This window comes from Gopherus flavomarginatus, chromosome 5 (genome assembly GCF_025201925.1).
Source record: "Gopherus flavomarginatus isolate rGopFla2 chromosome 5, rGopFla2.mat.asm, whole genome shotgun sequence".
Taxonomy (NCBI): Eukaryota; Metazoa; Chordata; order Testudines; family Testudinidae; genus Gopherus; species Gopherus flavomarginatus.
In genome coordinates this window covers 57651777-57668257 of record NC_066621.1, presented here as the reverse complement: position 1 = coordinate 57668257, position 16481 = coordinate 57651777, and the positions used below count along the sequence as shown (strand labels likewise).

At 45.0% G+C, this 16481-nt stretch overlaps 2 protein-coding genes across 3 annotated transcripts in view; both read right to left on the bottom strand.

Moving 5' to 3' along the window:
- RRAS2 (RAS related 2) overlaps window positions 1–10881 on the bottom strand; it is a 93417-nt gene extending 82536 nt beyond the window's left edge. Inside the window, exon 1 of one of the 2 annotated variants that reach the window (XM_050954568.1) lies at window positions 10561–10881. In XM_050954568.1, the coding sequence (XP_050810525.1) occupies window positions 10561–10665 (105 nt within the window). In that variant the 5' untranslated portion in view covers window positions 10666–10881. The remainder of the gene's footprint in view (window positions 1–10560) is intronic. The other variant, XM_050954569.1, reaches the window with a different exon arrangement.
- Window positions 1–16481, bottom strand: part of LOC127051789 (uncharacterized) — a 434435-nt gene that overhangs the window by 179471 nt on the left and 238483 nt on the right. The gene's annotated exons all lie outside the window — the stretch shown is intronic.

The window sequence follows — 16481 nt, the reverse complement described above, 5'->3', positions numbered from 1 at the left end:
CAGTACTGCTACCTTTACTTCTGTGCTGCTGCTGGCAGTAGCACTGCCTCCAGAGCTGGGCAGCTGGAGAGTTGCAGCTACTGGCCAGGAGCCCAGCTCTGAAGGCAGTGCCACCACCAGCAGCACAGAAGTAAAGATGGCATGGTATGGTATTGCCACCCTTACTCTGCGCTGCTGCTTGCAGGACACTGCCTTCAGAGCTGGGTGCCTGATTAACAGCCACCACTCTCAAGCTGCCCAGATCTGAAGGCAGCACAGAAGTAAGGATGGCAGTACTGTGACCCACCCTAAAATAACCTTGTGATCCCCTCCACCTGCAACTCCCTTTTGGGTCAGACCGCTCAATTTGAGTAACGCTGGTCTCCCCTGTGAAATCTGTATAGTATAGGGTAAAAACACAGACGACCAGACTTCATCTATAATGTGTTTTTCATGGCCATGAATTTGGCAGGGCCCCAATAATCTTTGTCCTTTCTTCCTGTACCATACCCTTTTTAATACCTGTCTCCCTTTTTGTTTTAGATGTGAAAGCCCTTTGGACTGTGCTATTATACAGAAGAAAAAAATTCATTCTGTGTATCTAAGTGTAAGGAATATACCAAAACTGGCATGCTGCACACTTAGTCATAGCCTGAGAATCTATGGCATCTCATCCATCTGGATTTTGATGACTTATTTGAAGGATGTGTTCCTGGGTGGGTAGTGAAGCTTACTCAGAGGCCAGAAATTGTATAAAAACCTCTACAAAACTACTGAATATACCATGCTGAAGTTGAACAAAGCATTAGCCATCAGGGACTGTCAAAACATTTAGTAAGTACTCTAAAGTCAACTTGAATTTTCAGATTAAAAAGTAACACCTGACTCCCCTTCTCAGCTTCAGCACAGGACATCACCATAGAGTCATTTTTTGTTTGTGTTATTTTTTTTGGTCCAACAGTCAACTCAGATTCAATCAGCTCTTGGATAACTTACTTTTCTTAAAAAAGTCTTAGTTTGGTTCAGTCAATGAGAATTAAAATTCTTCAAGTACAGTTATTCTCAGAAAAATGGCAGTATAAGAAGTGACCCCTTAACACCTGTTCACTACGTGTATGCAAGTCATATTCTTGCTTCACTGACAAATGTTTATGACTTTTAGTACTGCTGTGGATGAGTACATCCAATTCATTCTACTGACATAATGCATCAACAAAATGGTCAACTCAGTTCCAATTTCAGAATATCTACTACTGGTGATTATGTAAGCAACGGAAAGAACACAGCTTGATTTGTAGCTCTGGTGGTTGCAATAATCTCTCACTTGTAAACTAAGCCAAACTGGTAAAGACAACAACGAAATTACACAGGATGCAAAGTCATTTTTACACTCACTTTTCTTCACTGATTTTACTAAATTAAACTCATTTTAAAGTATTCTTACACATTCAGCCTCCTTTAGCATATTGTTGCGTTAATATGTTTTAAAATTTAATGGTGTTGAACTAAATTCAACTGACCTGTACTGAGGGTATGGCTACACTTGAAACTTCAAAGCGCTGAAGCAGAGCTTTGAAGTGCGAGTGTGGTCGCAGTGCCAGTGCTGGGAGAGAGCTCTCCCAGCGCTGCACGTACTCCACCTCCTCATGGAGATTAGCTTGCAGCGCTGGGAGCCGCGCTCCGGCACTGTTTACACTGGCGCTTTACAGCACTGTATCTTGCAGCGCTCAGGGAGGTGTTTTTTCACACCCCTGAGGGAGAAAGTTGCAGCGCTGTAAAGCGCCAGTGTAGCCAAGGCCTGAGTTACATCCAGTCAATGCCATCTCAAGTTTTAAGTGACATTGACAAATGAGGAAATTCTTGTAAATTACTGCAGTATACTCAATATACCAGATTATGTTACTTTTGTGACAGAGTAGATTCTGAGAGAGAAACAATTGTGCAGATGACTTTCAGGATTCTGTTACAATTGCTGGTATTGTAGAGGTGTTGTCTAAACTTGTAATACTTCAGACTAAATACTTCCATTGTTTTGTAGAGTAGCTTGAAGTGTTCCTAGTTAAGCCTTAGGGGCACTGAAAGATCATCGGTACATTGTTTATAATACAGATTGCTCAGTTTAGGCATTAAAAACTACAAGATTGTAAAATAAAAGAGGAAAGAATGATTAAGTATTCACTACGATCCATTTCTTTGAGCAAGGAAATATGGAATGTTACAGAGGGTTGAGTAAGAAGAGAATGTGGGCTATTTTGTGACAGGCCAGTGCATGACAGCTGGGAAAAAGCTATTGTGGCAACAGCTGTGTGTGCTGCACAGCACCCCCTACCCCCACAAAATAAAGTCACTAATTTCCAGCTATTTTTAGTCCAGTAAACCACAACCTGTTAAACTGCCCCTCTTTATTTTAAATGTAATCTGACTGCTGACTTTTGGATCTGAATGTGTTCAGCCATTTACTGTATTTCTGAGGAGAAAAAGAACTATCATACAACTTCACTTTAGTGCACCACCATTACTTAAAAGCTAGGGCAGTGGTTCTCAACCAGTGTCCGCAGGCCCCTGGAGGTCCATGTTTCAGAGGTTCCATGAGCTGCGGCACCTCGTGAGGCAGAAGCCCCAAGCCCATGGGCAGAGTTTGAAGGGAACACTGCAGGGCATTGCCCTCCCAAACTGCAGACCTTTACACAGAGTAGGTCAGTCTGTGGAGCAGTTCCACACACCCCGCACCACCTCCTCTCCCCAATAAGGGTCCACCCTCTGATCAGGTCAGAGACAGGAGGCCAGAGCTGGCCAGTGTGAGGCAGCTGCATGCTCTGGCTGATGCCATGACCGCCCAGGGCTGCTGCAGCTGCTCTTCGGCTCCCCATCCTCTTTGACTGCTCCCGCAGCCGGTAAGAACTCCTCCAGGTCTGGGGCCAGGAGAGCCTGCAGGGAGCAGCAAACAGAGGGGGCCCTCCCAGCACACAGCCTCTTGCCACCCCTCTCCCTGAGCTACACCCCTCATGAGACACAACCCTTAGCTATGCCTCTCTCCACACCCTGAGTGGTTTTCAAACTTTTTGAGCTGAGCCACCGCCTCCCTTTGCCTTTGAGTAATAATTTTTGGTTGCCCCCTCCTCCCACCAAACCCAGACAGGCTAGGTGGTCTGCTGAGGTGAGTTAGGAGGTGGAGGTGGTGCTCCCTTGCCAGGCCCCACCATGCAAAGCTAGCCCAAGACCCACCAGGCCCAGCCCCTGAAAAAAGAAGTCAGTCTATGCCTATGTCCGAGGACCTCCCCCCCTCAAAGCCCCAATACCGCCCTCCCCCCACCTGGCAGCCGGAGCTCCAAGCCCGCCCTGGAGTTTTATAGACACAGAAAGAAAAAGGTTGAGAACCCCTGAGCTAGAGGATTAAAAAAATACTTAAAGGCATTTGCCTGAGGAAATTTATAATTTTATTAGAAGTATGAGATTGGAGGTAATAGGGCTTTAATGTAAACTGTAAATTACTAGCATAGAACAGAAATTAAGAACTTAATTTCATTTTGTAGCATGGTTTACTACTATATTTCAGGATCTGTAAGTATTAGCATTAAAGTTATGATGTTTTGGACAAATTCCAACTTGACTACATTCTTTCTACAATTTCATCTGGATATACTACTTTTCTTCACTTCCTGCCCTAAACCGTTGTGTTGCTGAGCCGTGTTTAAAAAAAGAACTGAATCCTAGAAATAGATGAAGTGGCTTTTACTTCCAGGATGAAACTGATTAGGGATCATATGAACTACAACAATAGTAGTAAATAAAATCCTGGCACCACTTTGTCATCAATAGCAAATCTCTCAATGACTTCCACAAAGCCGGGATTTCACCCCAAGAATTTCTAGGGATGGCACACTAGTCACCTGCTCAAAAGATTCCTATTAGACTTATAACACTGGCCTATTCAATCAGACTCTAAACGGATTCTGTGTAATTTTAGGACAATCAACTATTTTAAGAGTTAAAATAAAGGGAAACTGTTCAACATTTACAATGTAAGCTAGCTTTTCCTTAATTTTGTACAACCATGAAAATATAATTAGTTTTTAAACTTGCTATAGACGCAAGATCCTTATGACTGCACTCTAACTAACCGAACAGTCGTAATTTCTTTTAGGGGAGAGTGACCTATCACGTATCTTTGTTAGAGATCAGATTGTAAGATCTTTGGGGCAGGAAGAGTCTGTGTTGCAGGGACAGTTTTTGTTCTGTGTTCACAGTGCCTAGGACAATGCAGCCCAAACCCTGATGGGGACATTTCAGCACTACCACAATACAGAATAAAACTAGTGAGAACAAGTGGGATAAAGGAAAATCAGTGTCTGGGGTCTATTGTCAGAAGTCAATGCAGCTTTAGAATGCTGAGGGGGACGAGGTCTTCTGACATTCTGGGCCAATTAACAGTGCAATGATCTGCAGTATAAATGTTCATTAATTAGTAGGTGGGACCAAATCTTGTCCAACAGAATATCGTATTTTGAACACTAGTGAAGCTTCACAATAGAAACTGATTGTGCTCTTTCTTGCTAGAGATAAACCAGTAGCTCAGCTTCCTTTCTCCACCACTGACCTCCCAGCCCCATAATTCTTACTCCAACAGAAAAAAAGACTGGCATTAGTTTACTTGGTAATGGTAATAGCATATTAAGGTCTTGAAGGAGGGACATTGATTTAGTACCTAAGTAAAAGGTGTACTCTGCGTGCATTTTAGAATACAACAACTTCCAAAAGCCTTTTTGCTGGATAATAAGTCTTCAGTCAGTTTACAGGCTATGGCACAGTTAAGTGATAACATCAATGCTTTGTCCATATTTCAACTTTCAATCAAGATTTTGTACCCGATTTAAAAGAAGCCACCTTGTTTACAGCAGTTTGTCTCCACATAGTAGCCTGCCTGCCATCACAACATTGCTTGTCCATTTGTACCTACTACCCATACTATATATTAGTGCATTCTCGGAAAGTCTGCGCAGCCACCCCATAGTGCCTCAGCAGGGACAGCATCCTGACAATACACAGAGAATCATGAGAGGCAACACACTTTGGACATTCTACCACATAGCACTGGGAGGAAACTCCACCAACCTGACCAGTTACACAAACATAGTTAGGCAGTCCTATCTGGACTGCAAAAACAGCCCGCAACACTGGTTACAGCAGCAGTGCCAAATTAGCCCTATGATGGGGTGAAATACTGCTAATGTTACTAAGGGTTTAACCCCATGCTGTGCAAACAAAAGTCATGTTTAGATCCAGCCATATCATGTTGGTTATAACCCAGTTAACACATGTAGTGGGGACAGAACCTTTTTATTTGGTATTAGGTAAAGCAATCCTCAGCTGAGTTCACTCCTTAATCCTATGAATTTGAAGTGAACTATGCAACTTGCTTTTAAAAAAAAGGCACATAAAACAGTATATGACTTTAGTTTTTATACAGTTCTTAAAGAAGAGAGATTTATTTAGCAACTGTTAAAAAAATACTTGATTTGCACAGAAAAGCAGCAAAAGAATGAATCTCTATGCTACAAGACAACTGCCTTTGTAACACTGTAGACATAAGGCCTTCCTAGCCTCTAGTCCAGGGATCGGAAACCTGTGGGCCGGGCCAGTTTGTTTTGCAGCACCTGCAACTTCAGCCGATTGTGGCTCCCACTGACTGCGGTTTGCCGCTCCAGGCCAATGGGGTCGGTGGGAAGCAGCGTCCAGCACATCCCTCAGCCCGCACCACTTCTCGCTGCCCCTATTGGCCTGGAGCAGCGAACTGCAGCCAGTGGGAGCCACGATCAGCCGAACCTGCGGATGTGGCAGGTAAACAAACTAGCCCAACCCGCCAGGGTGCTTATCCTGGTGGGCCACATGCCAAAGATTGCCGATCCCTGCTCTAGTCATTGGTCCTGTGCCAGGAGGGACCTATCAAATAGCATCTTTTGCTATCCCTAGAACATACAGCAAGTATTGAAAACCAACTTTAAAAATCCTTTAAATTCTAAGGGTATGTCTACACTTGGAGCAGTGAGTGTAATTTCCAGATCAAGGAGATATACTCTTGCTGGCTCTTATCCAGCTAGCATACTAAAAATAGACAGTAGCTGCTTCAGTGCAAGCAGTGGGAAGGGTTAGGGGCTCTCAATTTTTTTGGTGGCCTCAGAGTGTGGCCACCAATTCTTACTAGTGGCCACTCTGACAGTTTTGCCTAAAATATTTAATTTTAGGACAAACAAATCAGTATGCATATATACACGTCCAAATTATTGTAAAATTATGTAGGAATTTATTTTTTTGGCAGACTCAATAACAAATAATGTACAGTTGTCTCTTCTGTTTAGGTCCAGTCCAAGAACAGACAAATAAGGTTTTTCTTTTGTTGTTGTTGCTTCTCATTGCCTTTTTTTTTAAAAAAAAAACACAAGTTTCAGGCTAGTAAGCTGTGAAAAGCCACGCTTGCATGTTAATATCACTTTTCAAAGCCTCCCAGCTAGCTACTAATACTGTGAAAATTTGTATTAACATACAAATATCACTTTCCACAGCAGACTTCCTCTGGCCCAGCAAGCTGGGAAACAAATTAAGCCCTAAATGGGAATGTGGGTAGGGAGGCAGAAGGGCCTGGGGCAATGGGGGGAAAGGAGCCTAGGACTGGAGCCCACTGCTGCATGGCTGAGGGACAGAGTCCAAAGCCCAGGGGACAGGGCCCAGAGATGGAGCCCAAAACCATGCAGCTGGAGCTTACCGCTCACCACGCCAAGGTGGAAGCCTGACCCCACTGCCTGCGGGAAGGTCGGGAACTCACTGGCTGTCTGCTCCACCAACATGTCTCCCCCCCAGAAGGTGCAAGGCCCAACCCCTGCTGGCAGCCCTGGGGAAAGGGCTGCTGATTGTGCCCTCTTGCCCCATTCACGACCCAGAAGACTACGGCCACAAGAAAAGCCCCTGGTGGCTGCATTTGAGAAACACTGGGCTAGCTGTCCCATGGTACTTGCTGCCCAGAGACCCCAGGCCTATACTCATGGTAGCTAACTCATCCTACAGAGGCTACATTTTTAGCACACCAGCTTAATGAAAGCTAGTGGAAGTATGCCTCCTGGGGCTCAAAATCACACCCCCAGTTCCATGTGCAGATACACCTTAAGAGCCAAACTCTCCTATAAGGACTCTTATAAAGATGACAGTCCCCTCCCATCCTCTCCAAGTCACACGCAGCACCCTACAGGACTAAAGGCACCAGACAGGAATCAAGTCCAAGAAAGCATGAACAAAAAATAGGCCTTTGGGTCACACACGGATATCCAGAGAGCGATACTTGCAGTCAAGCCTTGTTTAGCACTAGTGTCGCTATACCCATGCTGACACACACTGCCAGCTTCACGTAATTTGTGTGTGCAGGCAAGGCTGCACAGGGAATACCATCTAAGGCAATGGTACCAAATCTGAACCTGAATGGCAATCTGTAAATTTAAGCTTCACTCATCCAGGGATAAACTAATTATCTGCAGCTAGAAGCAAGGAAGGATTTAGCAAAAGGTTTACAATTATTCTAATCTTACCTCCTCTGAGTGGATTACTCTCCTGCAACACTAGCAGAAAATGTTTTGCAGTACTCCAAACTAATAGCCAAAAATAAAATTTGGCATGTAGCCAAAGACAATATGTCCATCAAATAAAGGCAGCTACATCATATAACAGATACTTATGGCTCATTTAATGACTGCATTTCAGTTTCTACTTCCCAGTTTCTCCATTCTGGCTTAAAATGCTTCATCCAAATAGCTCTAAATGTACAACTCAACTGTACAACAAGGATATCAGTTGTTATATCAAGACTATAAGTAGCTTTTAAAAGACCAATTATAACACCTTGTAGAACACTGGCTTTTCTAGGCAATCATATACCCATTGCCTCTTCCTAGCTTTGGAAAAAAGTTGTTCAGATAACCCCAGCTGGCTCATGGTACAGATTCTACTACCCCATCAGAACATTATTTAATATGGCTCAATGAGCATGCACAAAGGTGACATTAGGATTCCAAGATAGCACTTTCTATACCGCTGTCATACTCCTAGCTAGAGGAAAGAAGTGTACTGAAAATCTACCCCATAACTCTTTCCCCTCCCACAAGACATTGCTCCGCTGTCATCTATAACAGCACAATGAAGAAAATTAAAAGGACTCAGGAACAGCTACAGATAGGGTTTTTTTAAAATGCGTTCAAATCAGTACTACAAACGTCAAAAGCAATTAAATGGAGAAGAGGAATGAAAAAAATTAAATGAGATATGGACGAAGAAAAAGGCAAAACAGGAAACAGAACATTTCTAATAGGACTGAGATACATAACCCTATTTACCTGTTCTGTTGCTTTTCCTGAAGCAGGAAAGTATTAAAATAGTGGCTCTAATGATCTGGAGTTTAAGCATACAGCAACAAACCAATTTAGATGTGCTTCAGGCTAAGTCTACACTAAAAAATTCTCAACCCAGTTACATCCCTCAGGGACTGAAAAATCCACACTCCTGAGCAGAGTAGTTAAAACAACCTGTGCCCTGGTGTAGATAGCATTAAGCTGACTGAAGAATTCTTCTGCCAACCTAGTTACCACCCCTCAGAGAGGTGGATTAACTTCAGTGATGGGAGGCATTCTCCCATGCCTAATGTCCCAGCTGCAGCATTTCTAGCTAAAACATAGGCCTTGGCCATATTGGCGCTTTACAGCGCTGCAACTTTCTCCCTCAGGGGTGTGAAAAAACACACCCGACAGCAGCAAGTTACAGCCCTGTAAAGCGTCAGTGTAAACAGTGCCCCAGCGCTGGGAGCGCGGCTCCCAGCACTGCAAGCTAATCCCCACAGGGAGGTGGAGTACATGCAGCGCTGGAACAGCTCTCTCCCAGCGCTGGCACCATGACCACACTCGCACTTCAAACCGCTGCAGTGGGAGCACTCCCACAGCAGCGCTTTGGAGTTTTGAGTGTAGCCAAGCCCATAGCCTCAATCAGGGTTGACTTAAGCCAGTCAACAGCTATACAGCATGTCAGCACTTCCCTAGCAATTCTCTCTTTTTAACCTATATTGTTACACAAAAAGCCTTCCAAATTTGATCCTGATATTATGCTTAGTGTGTCTATAGATGGAAGCAACAACTGAGAGGTATAAACCACCCCCATTCTGGAAGTGGCAACTCTGTGGCTCAACAGTTTATTATATCAACATCATTAGGTAAATCACTCATTTTAATAAAAACATTCAGCTGGACAGAGGCCAGAATACCAACATTCTCCTTCACTTTGCTATGCATGCCCCCCCGCTTCCCCGTCTCCTTAAGCCTCTGTTGCCCCCATAAATCCAGCCATTTTATTGTTTTTCCCCCCCAAGTATATAATTTCCTGTTAACAAGTTCTAAGAGGTCTCTTCATTTTCCACAACCTACTATCTTTAGTAATTACAGTCCAGCAGGTAGTAGCTTCTGACATACAAGTGACACCCTTCAATATCTCCCCCCTCCCCGCCCTCAAGCTGTATAGAGTTCATTCACTGTTGTAGCCTTTTTAGCTGAGAAAATGCCATTAGATGTCAATGAAATGTCAGACAATGCTACAAGCAGCAAATTCTAATTGGAAAGCATTTACAGATACTGCAATTGGTAGGAAGGGACAGATTCAGCCTATCCTCAGGTACTATGCAAATATGGATGGGAACACCTCTGCCCCCTAAAAAGGGACATTAGATATAGCAGAATACTACACATGTCCAACCAGTGGGCTTGGAAAGGAAACACTAGTTTCAAACAGAGCTCTATGAAAACATCCAACTAGAAGGTGTGGCATGGGGCAACACTCTTACTCCAGAAGCTTCCCTGGTGTTTGCTTGCCACTTAGATCTAAAGTTGACAAATACATCTACAAAGTATCTTGGAAAAGCAACTTTCATCCTGTTGCACAGATGAGGACAACTGAGGCAACAAGAGGCCAAGGCACATGCTCAAGGTCACACTGAAAGTCATTAGTCTAAAACCTGGTTCTTCAAACACTGCAAACCTCAATGCACCAACTCTCACAGCCTCAGCCAGTTCCACGCACCAGTATCCCCAACCTCGAGCTCTGCCAACTGGGCAGAGTCCAGCCCCTGCCCCCTCAGAGCACGGGAACTCAGCAGGGGCCCCCATCCCGGGAAAAGCCACCACCCCACACCAGTGCCGAAGGAATAGGGCAGGTCCCACCCTGAGGCAAAGCCACCGCTCCTGCCAGTGGCCAGAGAACAGCACCGCCCAGTGCCTGGCGAGCAGGGACAGAGAACAGCACCGCCCTCCAAACCAGGCAAAGCCCCCCACCCCGTGCCCGGGGAGCAGGGCAAGGCCAGACCCCCCAGCAATGCCTAGGGAGCGGAGCAGGGCCGGGCCCGCCCCCGGGCACTGCAGGCAGGACAGTGGCCGCGCCCCCGCCCCAGCGGACAAGGCAGCGCGCGGCCTCTCCTCCCCCCCACAGCTGCCGGGGACGGCCGGGCGGGCGCTGGGGCTGCCCCACCCCGGAGCCGCGACCCGGAGGCGCCGCGCGCCTCACCTGGATGAACTGGATGGTGAGCGCCGACTTGCCCACGCCGCCGCCGCCCACCACAACCAGCCGGTACTTCTCCTGCCCCGCCCCGTCCCTGCAGCCCGCGGCCATCGGGGAGCCGAGCCGAGCAGCGCCGCCGGGTCGGGGTCCCTCCCTGCGCCGCCGCCTCCGGCCGGGCTGGGAGCCGCAGGCCCAGCGCCTGCTCCTCCTGCTCCTGCTTCGCGGGGCGGGGTCACGGCGGCAGCAGCGCCACGGGGCGGGGAGCAGATCCGCGCTGCCGGCCCCAACCCAGCCTGCTCCTTTCCGCGGCGGCCACGGGCCAAGTGAGAGCAGCGGCGGCCGCAGCGCGGCTACACAAATGGCCGTCGGGGGGCGGGGCCGTCCGATAACGAATATTCATGAGGAGCTTGTGGGGGCGGCACGGGACGGGCTTGGCATCACGCCAGCTCCAGGTGCAATGGGAGCAGGGCACTGAGTGTCCTCCCCGGGGGGGGGAGCTAGGATAGTAACCCAAGCCCCAGGAAGCAACAAGCTGCGCCCCCAGCGAGCTGTCCGCCTAGGGCTGCAAAGACACAGGCCTGTGTGTGGCACCCCAATCCAGATCCTGGCTGCTTCTTAATGATGTTAGTCTTCAATTACTTGATCCCATTGACTTTTCCCTGCAGGGGTCTTGCCGGGCACTAGTATCATATATGTAGTGGGAGCACTGAGAGCCACTGAACCAAACTGTAACCCTTGTCTAGACTGCAAAGCATCTCTAGTTCCAACACCTCTTTGGCTCCTGCCGCTTTCACTAGCCAGTATGGTGGGTACTTGCTGACTATTCAGTGTTTAATTTTATACACCAGGTTCAATGCGTGGCCCCTGCTGCCATATTTACTGCCTGGCATTCAGCAAGTGTTGAATACAGAACTGATTCCCTCATGGGCTTTCGGGAGCACTCATCACTGTGCTAGCTGCAGGCCTCGCAGACATGAGTGAATGTATCTTCACACCATTCTCTTATGCAGTGAGGCATCCTTATGTCTATATTACAGATGGGGAATTGAGGAACAAAGAGATTAGAGCCAAAATTATCATTGTCAATCAATTTCAGGAATCCAATTTAAGGAACGTGAAACTCCATTTTTCAGAGTACTTGTCATTTTTACCACCTATATGTTCAAAACAGGGTCATCAGTAGGGTTGGAACCGTTCCATTAATGACACAAAGCACTATCACTAGGGCTAATGGAGTAACTGCTACTAGTAGCAGGCTATTATCCACTGGGTAGACCAACCACAAGAGGGAAAGGACACTTTATTACCGGGTTTCATAGCTCTTTACGAGGAGAGGAATGTTGAGACTCAGGAATCCTGGGTTCTATTCCAGTGTTTGGTAATGATTTCAGACTCTTCTTTCACTGTCCCTCCACATGTCCCCTCTTCCCCTATCATGTACCCTGCCAGCCTGACTCTACCACTCCCTTTGCCCTGTGTGTAGCCCCACAGTCTGTTTCTGCACCATGTCCCCCCCACCCATCCCACTGCCACAGCTTATCTCTGCCTACCCCATAGCCCCTCTGCATTCCAGTCATTTATCTTTATCATTCTTCCAGTTAACTGAAATCGGAGCAGTAGGAACACAAGACAGAGTTTCCCTGCTCTCAGTTTCTGTTCCCCAGGCTCTTTGGCTGCTAGGAGGAGCAATTGCAGAAAAAGTTCTGTTTAGCTCCTGGAGCCCTCCACTGGAGCATGCCCAATACAAATGGAATTTTCAGAAAATTTAGCACATGCATGCTGATTTTATTCAGAAGCTTAAAACTGGAGGCATGCCAAAAAGTACAAACACCAAAACCACCATATCCAAGTTTGACAAAGTTATCAGCAACTGAAACCAGGATCTTACAATGGAAACACTTGTATAGGGATTGCTACTAGCTCTCTCTACAATAGGGCAGGATCTCACCACACCACCCTACAGTGACTCTATTATCCCTTTTTCAAATTACTTCATTTGAACACTAGTATGAGTCCTTTCACTGAAAAAGAAAACTGTTTACATTTGCTTTTTCATACTGAAAAGATAGATATTATACCAAGTGACAGACCAAGCACTAGCTGAAATTTATGGGGCTATATAAATAAATCCATTCTCCAGCAGCATAAAAGCCACTGTAAAGAGCTTTTAAATATAGACATGTCCCAAAATTAAGGATAACAGATATGTGTATTGTGACCAATCAAAATATGTATACTGTCTGGAAGATACCCCAGGAGAACAGTCAGATCAGAGTTCTACATTTAGGTGTTTCTTCATCCAGCTGATGGAAGATTGCTAGTAATTTCCCCCTCTCCCTCCCTCCTGGAATGCTTGTGGGATGAATGGGCTGCTTGAGCAGCTGGAAGATCAGAAGAGCTCCTAGGTAGACAAGGTGTCTGGGACTCCGATTAGACAGCGATCACATGCCCAATGCATGGACACTGTCCGAGGTGCAGTGTGACCAACCAGATGCGGCCAAGTCATCTTTAATTGCAGGCCGTGAGGCACACATCCTTAAAATGGGAGGGGCACATGTGCTCAGGAGTTTGTACCTCCCAAGATTGTACCTCCCGTGAAGGCCCTTCGCCTGGACCGCCTGGCCAGTGGTTTGCCATGTTGTATTCCATTGTGCTTCATCGCACCATCCATCGCTGCACTGTAGGACACTTACTTTGGAGGATCCTGACATCTTCAGTGCTGTGCCTGTCCTGGGAGTATGAATATGCAAGTGTGAGTGTGAACTCCACCCCCTCACACATCTTCTTTTGAGCTTAGCTTTCAGTATAATAAACATGCTGCTTTCTGCCAAACTTTGGTGGGTCAGTCCTCCCTAAGCTTACTAGCTGGCCCAATTTTGGGTAACACAGATGAATTAGTTATAATGTGCAGTATTATATTGAAATGGAAAGTCTACTCATCAGTGGTAGATGTCTTAGAATGACCATCTCACTGTGCTGCCACTGGATAGTTCACCTCACTGGTTTAAAGTTACTCAGAAAGCAAACATCTCTATGTTTCCCTTTCTTTTTTAGCTTTCCTATTTCACTTTCCAGCCTTTCATTTGTTTTTCTTGCTAGTATACCAGTGAAACTTTGTGAGATGATATTTTCATCATTCCACAGAAATAGTCTTGATTTCTTCATGACTGGTAGTTAGGATTAAAAGGTGATAACATTGAAAGTAAGCTGCACTCTCCATTAAAAAAAAAATACAAAAAACTGCTAAGGCAAAGACTTGTATGTTTTACAATTCTTGGTACTTATGTTCTATCTGTTCTGGTAATCAAATCAAACTTCATAAACAGCAATATTTTGCCAAACACAAGGTACTGAAAATACATATAAAAAGAAAAATGGAAAATGTCAGATATTTTGTTATGAATAATGTTTAAAGTCAGACACAAAGCCTCTATCCCCACCCCCTCAATAACAAACAGAGTTCTGTTGTGCTAGGTGCTAGACAAGCTCTGGAGGATTTACAGTTCAAGACTCTGATCCTGCAAACACAACCAGGACTAACTTTACATATGGAAGTAGCCAACATGAACGCAACACTACTCCCATGCATAAAATTGTTCCTGGGCTTTAGTGTTTGCAAGAGGATAGGGATAGGGATAGGGATATAAACACACAAGCAAATGGACATGGTGATAACCAGCAGCTATGTTAATGAATCATCTAATTGTCTTATTTCTTTAAATTAGGGGTAGAGGCAGGTAGGATGATGGTGGAATAGCAGAATTTGCAACAGGAAAGGAACAGAAGAAGGCAGTGAGGGGAAGGAGGAGTCATAGTTTATCACCTACAGTGGAACAATCAGTCAGTCATTGGGCCAGAGAGAGTGAGAGAGATTAGTCCAAGGATTAGGGCATCCAGGTGGAAGACCCCAGGTCTAGCTTGCCCCCCCCCGTCCCCCTCCCCTGCCCACACCAATGAGTCTGTCATCATTTATCCACAGAGAAACAGCCTAAATAGGAGACACTGAGGGAGCCCCACATCAGAATATCCTAAAGCTCAGTGGTTAGAGCACTCTGGGAGGTGGGATGCCCCTGTTCAAATCCATTGTACACCTCTGGCAGGCAAGGAGCAATTGAACCTGGGTCTCCTACACCCCAACAAGTGCTCTCAACACCAGGTAAAAGTTACACAATGAGCACCATCACCTCCAGCCTTTTTGTGTAAAGCGAGGCATGCACCTGACTCATTCCCTCAAGAAACAGTTTAGGGCGCCTAAGCCTCCCAACTCCAGGCAGCTTGTTCTGGTTCATGGATCACTAAACAAAGATAGACACTTCGCTGCAGCCCAGACTTAGGCACCTGTCTCTGAGAGTTGAGCGGGGCTTAGCATGTACCCCTTTGATCAGCTCCCCACCTAGTGTGCTGGCTTTGGGAATCACATTCTCAGGCACCTGTCTCTTCCCATTCATTGTATAAGGAACCTAGGCACCAAACCCAGATTTGTGGATTGACATGTTGTTCCTGTGATTTTCTAGAAACCTAAATTTCAGGTGCCGTGATGTTCAGCATTTGAACACTTAAATCCCTTCATAAATCATACATGAAGTACATGAGTAGTCCCATTGACTTTGGGCTACTTATGGGCTTACAGCTAGGCACATGCTTCTTTATCTTGATGAATCTAGGCCTTATGAAACACTCCCAAAAGTGAATGTTGTGACCCTATAAAGAGTTCTAAATGTTGAGCTTCCTATCCAGGATTCTGCTGCTGGTCATAAGACAATGGAATGCAGTCAAGCTAAACTCAAAGTTATAAAACAAGCCCTCTAAAAGTTTTATAATAAAGAGAAAGATTTTTTATAGCAATTTGAGTTTCCTTAGAAATCAGAAAGGAAATTCTAAAGCAACATGAAATGGACAGTTGGTTTTGCTCTGCATCAGAATTCTGAATTATTTGTTACAGCCATAATAAGAATCCAGAAGCTTTAAAAAGGAAAGGTAGGCCATTGCTCCTCAGATGCACTGGTCAGTTTGTATCCAAGTCCTGTAATGAGCATAGCCTAGTTACATTTGCTTTTGTATAGAAGCAGCAAAGCTATTATTATGTTCCCGGTACCGCTATTTATAAACTTTGATACTGATCACTCTTCTGTATTTTGGTGACCATCTACCTGTTCAAGTAAAGTACAGTAGTCCATAATATATACATACACATTACTAGTGGAAAAAAACAATATTGCTCTAAATCACACAAAATACATCTTTTTCTTAAAAGTACAGGTGACCTGCAACAGGGAAAAAACAGTGAAAGCTTACCTGAGCAATTAAGCAGGGAAAGAATTTGTAGACAAGACTGTTTAAAACTCTTTGGGTGTATATTTTTGTTAACACCTACGTAACTTCAATAACTAATGAACATTTGGAGAAAAAGACTTCTTTGTACAGAATTTTACACCTCACTCATTCAACTAGCATGTGAGATCTTGCAAGCGCTCCAAGACATCCAAGCAATCCTCCAGGAAGCCAAACTTGAATTCCTAATATTTCTAGGGTTAAAAAAAATGTTGTTCCATTGGAGTCCATTAGCAGCAAGCACAAGTTAGAGCAGCCCAAGACTGGTCTGGATAGATTGTGCAGGATCCTTTTGGGGTGGGAAAGGTGACCCAAAGGATCAAGGCCATTATACCCATATTTATCTCTAGGTCACTTATGGTCCAAAAAGACCCTTACATTTTTTTTAAAAATTATAGTAAATTAAACCAAAGGCCACCAAAAATCTCAGATAATTAAATTATATAGACGGAGTAATCAGGGTTGTGTAGTGAAGGAGACTTATCTTGCTTCTGAGGGCATTCTGCACCAAATAATTAAAAATGCTGTGCCAAAAAATAAAAACTCTGCACACAATATTTTAAAATTCTACAAAATTCTGCAAATTTTATTTGTCA